The sequence below is a fragment of the Hypanus sabinus genome, chromosome 1, assembly GCF_030144855.1.
Source record: "Hypanus sabinus isolate sHypSab1 chromosome 1, sHypSab1.hap1, whole genome shotgun sequence".
In the NCBI taxonomy this organism is placed as follows: domain Eukaryota; kingdom Metazoa; phylum Chordata; class Chondrichthyes; order Myliobatiformes; family Dasyatidae; genus Hypanus; species Hypanus sabinus.
Window position 1 is genome coordinate 208,003,880 of NC_082706.1, and position 13,565 is coordinate 208,017,444.

General features: G+C 40.9%; 1 protein-coding gene across 2 annotated transcripts in view; it reads left to right on the forward strand.

The window, feature by feature from the left end:
- taf2 (TAF2 RNA polymerase II, TATA box binding protein (TBP)-associated factor) overlaps window positions 1–9,900 on the forward strand; it is a 108,152-nt gene extending 98,252 nt beyond the window's left edge. For both annotated transcript variants that reach the window (XM_059984745.1, XM_059984739.1), the window contains exons 25-26: window positions 4,464–4,569; window positions 8,694–9,900. In XM_059984745.1, coding sequence (XP_059840728.1) covers window positions 4,464–4,569; window positions 8,694–8,959 — 372 coding nt within the window. In that variant the 3' untranslated portion in view covers window positions 8,960–9,900. The remainder of the gene's footprint in view (window positions 1–4,463; window positions 4,570–8,693) is intronic.
- Window positions 9,901–13,565: the final 3,665 nt, after the last annotated feature.

Below are 13,565 nucleotides of genomic sequence, written 5' to 3' on the forward strand. Positions count from 1 at the left end.
AAGGAGGTTTTTTAAAATATCTGGAGATTAATTTTATGAAATGAGAGCAATTCTTTTTCATAATTGTAACAGAAGTAGATTGCTGAAAATATCTAGCCAGTTATCAGGATTTATGGGAAAGAGAAAAGAGATTTTTTCATTAGAAGCTGGTTATTAAAAGAGAACAGATATTAATAAGTACAATACAAGAAAAGATATTAAAGAGAACAAAGAACAATACAGCATAGTACAGGCCATTCGACCCACAATGTTTTGCTGACCCTTAAACTCTGCCTCCCATATAACCCCCCCACCTTAAATTCCTCCATATACCTGTCTAGTAGTCTCTTAAACTTCACTAGTGTATCTGCCTCCACCACTGACTCAGGCGGTGCATTTCACGCACCAACCACTCTCTGAGTAAAAAAAACCTTCTTCTAATATCCCCCTTGAACTTTCCTCCCCTTACCTTAAAGCCATGTCCTCTTGTATTGAGCAGTGGTGTCCTGGGGAAGGGGCGCTGGCTGTCCACTCTATCTATTCCTCTTAATATCTTGTACACCTCTATCATGTCTCCTCTCATCCTTCTTCTCTCCAGAGAGTAAAGCCTTAGCTCCCTTAATCTCTGATCATAATGCATACTCTCTAAACCAGGCAGCATCCTGGTAAATCTCCTCTGTACCCTTTCCAATGCTTCCACATCCTTCCTATAATGAGGCGACCAGAACTGGACACAGTACTCCAAGTGTGGCCTAACCAGAGTTTTATAGAGCTGCATCATTACCCCGCGACTCTTAAACTCTATCCCTCGACTTATGAAAGCTAACACTCCATAAGCTTTCATAACTACCCTATCTACCTGTGAGGCAACTTTCAGGGATCTGTGGACATGTACCCCCAGATCCCTCTGCTTCTCCACACTCCCAAGTATCCAGCCATTTACTATGTACTCTGCCTTGGAGTTTGTTCTTCCAAAGTGTACCACTTCACACTTCTCCGGGTTGAACTCCATCTGCCACTTCTCAGTCCACTTCTGCATCCTATCAATGTCTCCCTGCAATCTTCGACAATCCTCAACACTATCCACAACACCACCAACCTTTGTGTCATGTGCAAACTTGCCAACCCACCCTTCTACCCCCACATCCAGGTCGTTAATAAAAATCACGAAAAGTAGAGGTCTCAGAACCAATCCTCGTGGGACACCACTAGTCACAACCCTCCAATCTGAATGTACTCCCTCCACCACGACCCTCTGCCTTCTGCAGGCAAGCCAATTCTGAATCTACCTGGCCAAGCTTCCCTGGATCCCATGCCTTCTGACTTTCTGAATAAGCCTACCTTGTGGTACCTTGTCAAGTGCCTTACTAAAATCCATGTAGATCACGTCCACTGCACTACCCTCATCTATATGCCTGGTCACCTCCTCAAGGAACTCTATCAGGCTTGTTAGACACGAACTGCCCTTCACAAAGCCATGCTGACTGTCCCTGTTCAGACCATGGTTCTCTAAATGCCCATAGATCCTATCTCTAAGAATCTTTTCCAACAGCTTTCCCACCACAGACGTAAGACTCACTGGTCTATCATTACCCGGACTATCCCTACTACCTTTTTTGAACAAGGGGACAACATTTGCCTTCCTCCAATCCTCTGGTACCATTCTCATGGACAACGAGGACATAAAGATCCTAGCTAGAGGCTCAGCAATCTGTTCCCTCACCTCATGGAGCAGCCTGGGGAATATTCCATCGGGCCCCGGGGACTTATCCGTCCTAATGTATTTTAAAAACTCCAATGCCTCTTCTCCCTTAATATCAACATGCTCCAGAACATCAACCTCACTCATGTTGTCCTCACCATCATCAAGTTCCCTCTCATTGGTGAATACTGAAGAGAAGTATTCATTGAGGACCTCGCTCACTTCCACAGCCTCCAGGCACATCTCCCACCTTTATCTCTAATCGGTCCTATCTTCACTCCTGTCAACCTTTTGTTCTTCACATAATTGAAGAATGCCTTGGGGTTTTCCTTTACCCTACTCGCCAAGGCCTGCTCATGCCCCCTTCTTGCTCTCCTCAGCCCCTTCTTAAGATTTTTTTTTGCTACCCTATATTCCTCAATAGACCCATCTGATCCTTGCTTCCTAAACCTCATGTATGCTGCCTTCTTCCATCTGACTAGATTCTCCACCTCACTTGTCACCCATGGTTCCTTCACCCTATCATTCTTTATCTTCCTCACCGGGACAAATTTATCCCTAACATCATGCATGAGGTCCCTAAACATCGACCACATGTCCATAGTACATTTCCCTGTAAGACATCATCCCAATTCATACCCGCAAATTCTAGCCTTATAGCCTCATAATTTGCCCTTCCACAATTAAAATTTTTCCTGTCCTCTCTGATTCTATCCTTTTCCATGATAATGCTAAAGACCAGGGAGCAGTGGTCACTGTCCCCCAGATGCTCACCCACTGAGAGATCTGTGACCTGACCCGGTTGTCAAGCATTGAGTGGTAATAATGGAAGGCAGGAGTAATGATGATGCAACTATAGAAAAATAATGTGTTCAGAGAAGATGTGAGAATCTGCAGCAAAAAGTGAGGGAGTATAGGATAAACTCTGAGTCTAAGGAAGAAAGAGGTACAAGGATCCAAGCATTACTTATCCTATACTAAAACCCAACCCGATTCCTCTTCCAGTAGCTTTGCTAGAGCCAATCTCTATTAAATAGCCTGAGTAGAAAAGTGGACTTTGAGAGGAAATGAAAGCAATGGTTGCAGTCTGAATGTAGAATATTACAGCACAGTGAAGGCCCTTTGGCCCAAGGTATTGTACTGACCTTTTAACCAACTCAAGATCAATCAAACCCTTCCCTCCTACACAGCCCTCCATTTTTCCTATTATGTATGTGCCTATCCAAGAGTTTCTTGAATGCCCGTAATGTGTCTCTCTACTGCCATCCCTGGCAGGGTATTCCAATCACCTACCACTCTCTGTGTAAAGAGCATTCTGGCATTCCCCCTATGCTTTTCTCCAATCACTTTAAAATGACATCCCCTTGTATTAGCCATTTCCACTCTGGGGAAAAAGTCTTTGGCTGTCCGCTCTATCTGTACCTCTCATCATCTTCCACTCCTCTGTCAAGTCACCTCTTCATCCTCCTTCACTCCTGAGAAAACCCCTAGCTCACTCAACATCTTCTCATAAGATATGCCCTCTAGTTATGGCAACATCCTGGTAAATTTCCTCTTCTCAAGTTAAACTCAAAGCAGAAGTCTGAGGTTAGTGGGATTCTAGCTGAAAGATGAGTTGTCTTGTTTTTTTCTGAAGCTAACACTGGCCACATTGGAATACCATAGCAGATAGAGGGCAGAATTGGAATGAGGTGAAGAATTGAAGCTGTACGTCAGAGCTGGGAACTGAAAGTACTCAGCAGAATGAGTGTCCAACTTAATAAAGACTGTAAATAGCTGAAGTCTGGGCTGATCCTTGCACAAGCTCACAAATTACATAAAATCTGACATTTTACTGGCGTTCTGTTTATTCTTGCTCTCTTTCGTTTGCCTGTGAACCAGTTTTTAACATGATGTCTCTGGTTTTAAGAATCCCGAGTGTGATGTGAAATACTTTATAAAAATCCAAATTTACCACAGTAGATATGCAGGTATCCTTCTACCTTGTTGCTTACAGCCTCAAAACCCCTTAATAGTCCTGTGTACATGCCTCTTGTTTAATATTAATTTGATGCTCTTACTCAGTGTTACCTTCTCATATTCAGCTTTTTTTAAGCTGCTTCAGCTCATATCAATAATATAATCTGTTATTAACACAAGTGATCAGTGATCTGAAAATGAAGGGAGTATATTAATATCCAATTAATATTATACTAGAAGCATGTTCACAGGACTGTTAAGGGCTTCTTGAGGCTGTAAGCAACAAGGTAGAAGGATACCTGCATACCTAATGTGGTAAATTTGGATTTTTATGAAGTATTTTACATCACATTCAAAATTCCTAAAAAGTTAACTCAGATTCAGATTTATTTATCACATGTACATCGAAACATACAGTGTTAACAGCCAACACACCCAAGAGTGTGCTGAGATAACCTACAAATTTTGCCACACATTCTCGTGCCAATGTACCAAGTCCATGCAGCTTGGTGGAACAAGACAGAACACAGCAAAACAGAACATACCTAGCAACAAGGCAAGAACAGTGAAATAAGGTGCCGTTCCTCAAATACTCTGTCCTCCGACTCCAGGACAGGCTGTTGTCTTCGGCCTCCAGCCTTTAGTGTACTTGTGGATTCACAGACACTGGATCTGGCTTCCCCAGCAGATTCACAGATATTATTGCTTTGTTTCTAGGAACTGAACTGATCATTGCAGTGACAGTTAACATTTTAATTCCCAATCATAGCTATTTATATCTGTAGTTTGAAGGGGAAACATCTTCTTTCTGTTTTCTCTTTAGTTTTCTAATTCTCAAGAAGATGAAGAGATTGACATGGACTCTGTCCACGATAGTCAGGCCTTTATATATCATCAACTGAACATACTTGAACGACCATCTACACCAGGTAGGAGAAACTGATACATTAATCATAACCGAAATGAATGGGTTGATTATCTTCTAAATGGAGAGAAAATACAGGAAACTGAGGCACAAAGGGACTTAGGATTGCTCGTGTAGGATTCCCTAAAGGTTAATTTTCAGATTAAGTCTGTGGTGAGGAAGGCAAATGCAATGTTAGCATTCATTTTGAGAGGACTGGAATATAAAAGTAAGGACATAATGTTGAGACTTTTTAAAGCACTGGTTAGGCTTAGAGTATTGTGAGCAGTTTTAAACCCCTTTTTTTTTAGAAAGGTTGTGAAACTGGAGAGGGTTCTAAGGAGGTTCATGAGAATGATTCCAGGATTGAATGTCTAGCCATATGAAGAGTGTCTGATGGCTCTGGACCTGTATTTACTAAAATTCAGCAGAATGAGGGGTGACCTTATTTAAACCTATCAAGTGGATGTGGAAAGGATGTTTTCTATGGTGGGAGAGTCTAAGACCAGATGACACAGCCTCAGAATAAAGGGGCATCCTCTTAGAACAGAGTTGAGCAATTTCTTTAGCCAGAGAGTGGTGAATCTGGAATTCTTTGCTGCAGGCAGCTGTGGAGGCTAAGTCTTTATGTACATTTAAAGCAGACATTGATAGATTCTTAATTGGTCAGGGCATGAAGGGATATGGGGAGAGGGTAGGAAATTAGGGCCAAGAGGAAAATTGGATCAGCCGTGATGAAATGGCAGCGCAGACTCAAGGGGCCAAATGGCCTAATTCTGCTCCTATATCTTATGGTCTTATTAACAGAAAAAAAAGATTGTCCTCAGTTATAGTAAGCTGATGTGTGGAAGAGTCTGTATAGATGATTAGTAGACTCATTGTTCAGGCACGAACTTGTGTGGTGGTCACATCAGTTAATATACAAAGTTTAGAGTCATTACTTATTGTAAAAAAAAACAAAAAAATTCACAAAAAAGTTGATAGCTGAAATGTATATGGGATGAATTACAAGAACTATTGTTTTTGCTGAATGAAGTGCTCTAACTCAGTCAAGTACATTGAGGCCAATGGATAATTGGAAAAACATCAGCTACCATTGGAACAAGATCTGGCTTGTAGTATGAATAGTGAAATACTTTGCCAATTATCCGCAGTCTGCAGCATATACAACAGACCAACTGAGAGTTCAATGGACCACTGAAGTTGCTTTCAATATAAGTAATAGTATTTGTCATTTTTTTGGACTGTTTCAGACTTCATTTCTGAAATGGAGAAAACATTGGGCAGATTTTTTGTTACTTGAAAAATTGTTACCCACCTGTGACTAGGCCATCAACGTTCTTTGTTCTGCCACAATTTTCCTCTGGGGACTTGACTGTAAGCAGGCAGCTGTTTCCCAGTGAAGCATGGGGTCTGTCTTAGCGCAGCCAGCCAGCTGAGCCGACAGAAATCCCTTTTAACAGGTAGTGAGGTCCCACGACCCCAACGTCCTACTCATCTAGACTCACAAACTGTTAAAGGCTATTCATGTGATCAGGACCTTGATAGCATTCATGAACATTTAGACCATAAGACACAGGAGCAGAATTAGGCTACTTGGCCTATTAGGTCTGCTTCGCATTTCAATCTTGGCCAATTATTATCCTGCTCAGCCCCATTCTTTGGTCTTCTCCTCGTAACTGTGACACCCTTACTAATCAAGAACCTATCGACCTCTGCTTCAAATATACCCAGTGACTTAGGCTACACAGCCTTCTGTGGCAATGGATTGCACAGATTCGCCACCCTCTGGCTAAATAAATTCCTGGTCATCTCTCTTTTACAGGGACGTCCTTCTATTCTGAGGTTGTACCGTCTGGTCTTAGACTCTCCCACTATTGGAAACATCCTGTCCACATCCACTCTTTCTGGGCCTTTCAACATTCAATAGGTTTCAATGAGATCCCCCCCCCTCATTCTTCTGAACTCCATTGAGTACAGGCTCAGAGCCATCAAATGCCCCTCATACATTAACACTTCCATTCCTGGGATCACTGTGGGGCACCATAGTAGCATAGCAGTTAGCCCGATGTTATTACAGCTTGTGCTTCGGAGTTCAGTCCCAGCGTCTTCAGTAAGGAGTTTGTACATCCTCCCCGTGGAATGCATGGGTTTACCCTAGGTGCCCCGGTTTTTCCTACAGTCCAAAGACCTATACATTAGTAGGTTCATTGATCAATGTAAATCGTGCCATGAATTATCTAGGGTTGCTGGGCAGTGCAGTTCACAGTAGGGCTATACCACATTGCATCTCTAAGTAAATGAATAGTTCATTCTTGTGAACCTCCTCTGGACCGTCTCCAATGACAGCACATCCTTTCTTAGAAATGGGGCCCAATATTCCAAGTAAAATCCTCAGCATTACATCTTACTGTTATAATTGATAACATTTGGCACATATCCTTTGCATTTAAACTAAGTTTACACAAGCACTGAAATCAATTAAATAATTATGATTAACTTAAACTGTAAAACTACAACTGTTCATTTTTCTCCCAGCCATTGTCAATGTCTCTCATTCATTTGAATAATGACTTGGAACACAGAGCAGAAAATGTTACAGCGCAGCATGGGCCCTTTAGCCCACAATGTTGTGCTGACTCTTTAACCTACTCTAAAATCAATTTGAACTTTCCCTCTTAAATAACTTCCATTATTCTAACAACACACACAAGATGCTGGGGGAAGCTGGAAATTCAAAATTGGTGTGTGTTGCTTGAATTTCCAGCATCTGCAGATTTCCTCGTGTTTCCATTATTGTAACATGTATGTCTATTCAAGAATTTCTTAAAGTCCCCTAATGAATCTGCCTCAAACACCACCCCCCAGCAGCACGTCCCACACATTCACCACTCTCTGTAAAAAAACACTTACCCCTCAGACATTCCCCCCACCTCCCATAATTCCCTCCAATCAATTTAAAATTATGCCCTCTCATATTAGCTATTTCCACCCTTCGAAAAAGTCTCTGGCTGTCCACTCAATCTAGGTTGTACACCTCCAAGTCATCTCACATCTTCCACTTTAAAAAGAATAGCTCTAGCTTGCTAAGTCTTTGTACACAAAGCATGCTCTCCAATCCAGTAGCATCCTGGTAAATCTCCTCTTCACTCTCTCTAGAACTTCCACATCCTTTCTATAATGACACCAGAACTGAATACAATATTCCAAATGTGGTCCAACTAGGGTTTTATTGAGCTGCAAGGTTACCTTACAACTCCTGATCTCAATCTACTGATTAATGAAGGTGAACACACCTTATGTTTTCTAGCCATCTTAACATCCCTGGTACCATATTGAAACCAGCACCAGCTCAGGGACAGGTAATCACAGTCAGAGATTGAAAGTATTAGGAGAGAGTGATACTGCTCCCTTTGACTCAGGAGATCCTACAAGAGCAACAGGATCCTAGCAAAAGGATTTGAGTACAGGAGCAGGGAGTTTCTACTGCAGTTGTACAATGCCTTGGTGAGACCGCACCTAGAATATTGTGTGCAGTTTTGGTCCCCTAATCTGAGGAAAGACATTCTTGCCATAGAGGGAGTATAGAGAAGGTTCTGCAGATTGATTCCTGGGATGGCAGGACTTTCATATGAAGAAAGACTGGATCAACTAAGCTTATACTCACTGCAATTTAGAAGATTGAGGGGGGATCTTATTGAAACGTATAAAATTCTAAAGGGATTGGACAAGCTAGATGCAGGGAAAGAAATTAAAATGGTTAGCCACTGAGAAATTCTGCTTTTGGTGGATGGTGCAAAGTGTCCTACGACCAAGACAGTTCCACGCTCTCGACCTCAGGAGTCTGTGTCCAGTTGTACGAGTAGTTGTCACGACTGGGGTCTTCCTTGACTGCAGTGGATGTACTTCTGTAACTTGTCATGCCCTTCGCTCTCCACAAAGCATAGCAGACCCATCTTACTGGCTGTTGGATCGCACCTGCTCAGTCTCCTGGAGCAAATTTTGCATGCTCGGACAGTATGTGTACATATTTGCATATTACGTGTAATAAGTTTATCATTATTCAGTGAGTCTGGATTGATGTATATGATGAAAGTGTGTAAGAAATGATAAGCATAAAATATGACTGTGTGTCTGTTATTTCCATAGGGAAAGAAACACCAGCTGTGGAAACTGGCATGGTTTCCATGCCAACTACCCCAGTTCCTTCACTTGGCAAAGAGTCAAGTTCATCGAGGCATGGGGAACACCACCACCATCACCATCATGAGCACAAGAAAAAGAAGAAGAAGCATAAACACAAACATAAGCATAAACACAAACATGATGGGAAAGATAAAGAAAAAGACCTGTTTACTTTCTCAAACAGCCCAGCTAGTGGACGGTCTCTTAATTCTCCTTCAATTTCAGACTGAACGAAATGGAGAATTAGCCAAGCAGCCCGACAACGGAGCAAGGAAAAAAGGACCAAATGCAAGGCCACGGTGATAACCTCTGTGCCCACCTTTCCTATAAACTAATGGTAATACGCAATGTACATGTACAAAATGAATATGTACCTCAACACACAGGTTTAGTTGACCTAAACTGCAGTTTGCTGGTTTCTCCAAACTTACCATCCTTGCTTTCACAAAGTGCTCAAAATCAACAACTTTTCCACTCCACCTCCATTCTTGCATTTCCACATAGCCTTACACTGTTCTTTGAAAGTATATCTTCCCAATGGTTTTACTGGCTTGTAGAACTCCGCTGTGCATGGCACTTTGTATCTGCCTTTTAGTCCTGCACAAGTTTGTTGGTGAGATGATGTTCATTGTAAACATGATACAATGAATTTCATTGGTAATAACCATGCAATGCAGGAAAACCTCAACCCAGAAATTCTTGAGCAAGTGTACTGTGGAAACTTGCACGAGGCAATTGGTGAAATGCCATGGATCGTCCTCAATATGCAGGTAGGTTGGAGCAGTGGACAGGAAACAGTGGTGGATAATGCTAAAATAAGGAGAGAAGAAAATGTGATGTAGAATTTTACAGATTCTTGTTTTATTACATTTTTCCAATTCCATGAAAAAGTCATGAAGCCCAGTCAGCAGTGGTCTACTCCCGGTAATGAAGTCAACCTCCTCTCCTTTTTACTTATTTTAAAAATTGTTCCTAAGTGGCTGTCAATCTCTAATTGGCATTTGTGATATATTGTTAACGATGATGGTGCTGATTCTTTTTAGTTGCATCCAAGGACTTGTGGAACATGGTCTTTTAAAAGATGAGAATCATTTGTAGTAAATATAATCAGGTTTTATAACAATGCCCTGGGGTCCATATAAGTTTGTACAATAAAATGTTTGCTCTTTCATGATTGTGTCTGTTGTGAGTGCAAGTAACTTTTCTTTTCCTCATTGCCTAAAAGTCCTTTCCTCCTCATTGTTTCGTTAGCTTTTTGTTTACTTCATTATAAGGAAGTGTTATTTCTAATACTTGTTCATGAACAATATTGTACAAGACTTTAATTCAAACTTCATACTTTCCAATCTTGTTCAATAAGTAACTTCCTCATCATACATGGGAGGGAAAAAAACAGTTCTCCCACAAATCTTGATTTTTTATTAGTCCCCTTACAACCACTTGGGGGTTTTCAAATAACATTTTTTACCTTCCTTAAAATAGGAATAATGGACTTCCAAGTCTGAAGTTGAACATTAAAACTGAAGAAACAGCACTTCATCAACTGGACTTGTTCCCATACATAACTTATAATTATTGTTAGATCAATGTGAATGTGGCATACTGTATGTGCTCTAAATCTGAACAGGGATTAGAGTGCACTGAGTTGCAATATTAGTGATTTAAGTTTGTGCTGAGTATTATAACCTAGGGCTGTTAGAATGTTAACTATTTGTCATTGGACTCAAAAGTAAACATTTTTTATTTCCTTCACTGCAGGTATTACTATATTGTAATAAAGGTAAACATTCACATTACACAGTTTTGTGCAGCTCTCTGTTATTTTAGATCTGGATTTGTTGACCAGTGTATCTGAAATATTAAATGGAATTGTTGCTTTTTATTTATCATCTCAGCACCACAGGTATCTACTAAGTAGACTCAATGAATCAGGAATTAAAAGCTTCTGCTCCTTTCTGCTTAACAATATAACTTTGAGTGTTGCCTTATATAATGAAAATCCAAAACTATTCTTCTTCTTCTCCTTCTCCTCCTCCTCCTCCTTCTCTTCCTTTTTCTTCCCATTCCATCACCCCCACTGGGGTATAAGCTGTTGACCAACAGCTCACCAGAGTCCTCTGTCCTGGATCAGTCTTTCAAGTTGTCCCCATGTGTAGCCCATCATCAAAGATCCTTTCTCTCCCAGAAATGAGGTCTTTGGAGCTTCTGTTGGTGTTTCTGTAGCTCTGGGTTGTTACAGGGTGGGGTTGCTAGCCCCTTTGCCCAAACTTCCTCCTTTCACAGCTGGTCTGGGGACCATCTATGGCAGAGTTAGAACCATTAATAAACCACAGGTTTGCACTCTTAAGCGTTAAGGAAATGATTTTAATTTGAGCATTTAGCTGTCTTTATGATGATAGAACTCATGGAGGTAACGGTGATAAGTAAAGAGAATCTGTTTCATGTGCTTATTGGAACGGGAATTAGAAGATGTGAATTTGTGACATTTAGTTTGGAAGTACATTATGACTATTTGAGTTTATAATTCAAGTACAATGCACTTACTGTATAAAATACAATGTAATATTGTTTATAAATTTATATGATCACTGATATTTGATGGAACTTGATGCTGTTTGTGTTCATAATGTCAAATATAACACAGCAACTGACAGGTTTTCAATATGAAACATCAGTTTTTTTCCTCCCACAGATGCTGCTCTACTGCTCAGCCCATTGATTTCCTCAGCTGATTATTGATCAATATGTGTTTGATAGGTCAATTATTCTATAATAGTCTCCATATCAAAGGTCAAATTTAATGTCAGAGAAATGTACAGACAGACATACTTTATTGATCCCAAGGGAAATTGGGTTTTGTTACAGCCGCACCAACCAAGAATAGTGAAGAAATATAGCAATATAAAACCATAAATAATAATAAGTTAATCATGCCAAGTGGAACTAAGTCCAGGACCAGCCTATTGCCTCAGGGTGTCTGACACTCCGAGGGAGGAGTTGTAAAGTTTGACGGCCACAGGCAGGAATGACTTCCTATGACGCTTAGTGTTACATCTCAGTGGAATGAGTCTCTAGCCGAATGTACTCCTGTGCCTAACCACTAGGTAATGTCATGGACAAATGTCATTAAGGGGTCCATGGATCCCAGGTTAGGAATGGGAACCCATGGTTTAGATTTCATCAAATTTATGCTTTAATTGATGCAGTTGGTTAAATTTCATTCTCCATTTTCTATTCCTGGGCTTTTCACATCTTGGATTCATGTTGGGTGTTGATTAAGTAAAACAAGACCCTGTTGGACATTGATTGCTGCAAGCCCACTTCCCCTTGTTTGTTGTGGAGGCAGGGGTCGAGGCAGCTGTATCACCTCAGTTGTGATAAGGACTAGGCCTCAAGCCGCAGGCTTGCTTTGTTGTGTGTCCGGGCTTGGCTGGGTGTTTCCTCTCCTGTTGCTGCTGCCCTCCAGTGTTGGATTGGTGGAATTTTGCTGGCTGGATTGCTGGGAACCATTAATTTGCAGGGCTTATCACTCAGGGTCTTGGGCTAAAAGTGTGTTTTCTTAGCTGACTCTGGTATTTTCCCTTTTTTTCAATTTTGAATGCACATGTATGTTTTTGCTCCTTGGCCCCAGGGGAACACTGTCTTATTTGGCTGTATCCATGTATGGTTTAGTTGACAATTTGGTTTACTGTGTTGCTAATCCATCAAGTTTAATAACTGCTGAACTGATGATTGTGTATCTTATTAATTATTCATAAATTTGTTCAACAGTTGAAATCTAATTCACAGTCTGAAACAATCAGGCGCTGTTCACCCAGTTGAAAAAAAAATCATTTAGATTTTACAACTGGGGAGGTTAAATGAAGTGGATAATTAGATCAGGAATACTGCAATGCATTTACTTGCAGTACTGTACAAAAGTCTTAGGCACATATATAAACACAAAGTACACTGCAAATGCTGTGGTCAAATAAACACGTACAAACAAGCTGAATGAACTCAGCAGGTCAGGCAGCATCCGATGATGCTACCACAAAAAAAAAACAAATTTCATGACATATGTGAGTGATGATAACTTTGATTCTGATATCGGTCTTTATTGCAGACTGAGAGTGGGAAGGAGGCAGGGAGAGGGGTATCATTGTTTGGAAAAGAGGAAAGGAGCAGGAAGCACCAGAGAGACATTCTGTAATGATCAATAAACCAATTGTTTGGAATCAAATAACCTTGCCTGTTGTCTGCACTCACACCATACCCTGCCTACATATGTATGTGTGTGTGTGTGTTTTAGTCTTTTGCACAGTACTGTAGGTTACTGGAAAGTTGACTGATCCTGTGTTCCAAAAATCTGAATCAATTCAGAATTGGAGAGTGCTTTAGGCAAAAGCAAGAAATAAAATTCAAGTTGATTCTAACTAGGAGAACAGAAAATTGATCAAAGAAAGCAGAAAATACGGATAGAGCAGTATGAAGTAACATGCAATAAGTGCTGCAGGAACTCAGCCGGTCAGGCAGCATCTATGGAAAGGAATAAACGGTCTGTTTTCGGCTGAGACCGTTCATCAGCTCCGGAAAGGAAAGGGGGAAGAAGGTAGGGGAAAGAGTACAAGCTAGAAGGTGATAGGTGAAACCAAGTGGGGGGTATAAAGTGAGAAGCTGAGAGGTGATAGGTGGAAGTGGTAAAGAGCTGAAGAAGAAAGAATCATAGGAGAGGAGAGTGGACCACAAGAGAAAGGGAAGAAGGGACACCAGAGGAAGGTAATGTGTATGAAATAAAATTTAAAATAATTAAATAAATAGAGCGGAAAAAAAAGGTAATGATCATGATTTGGCTCA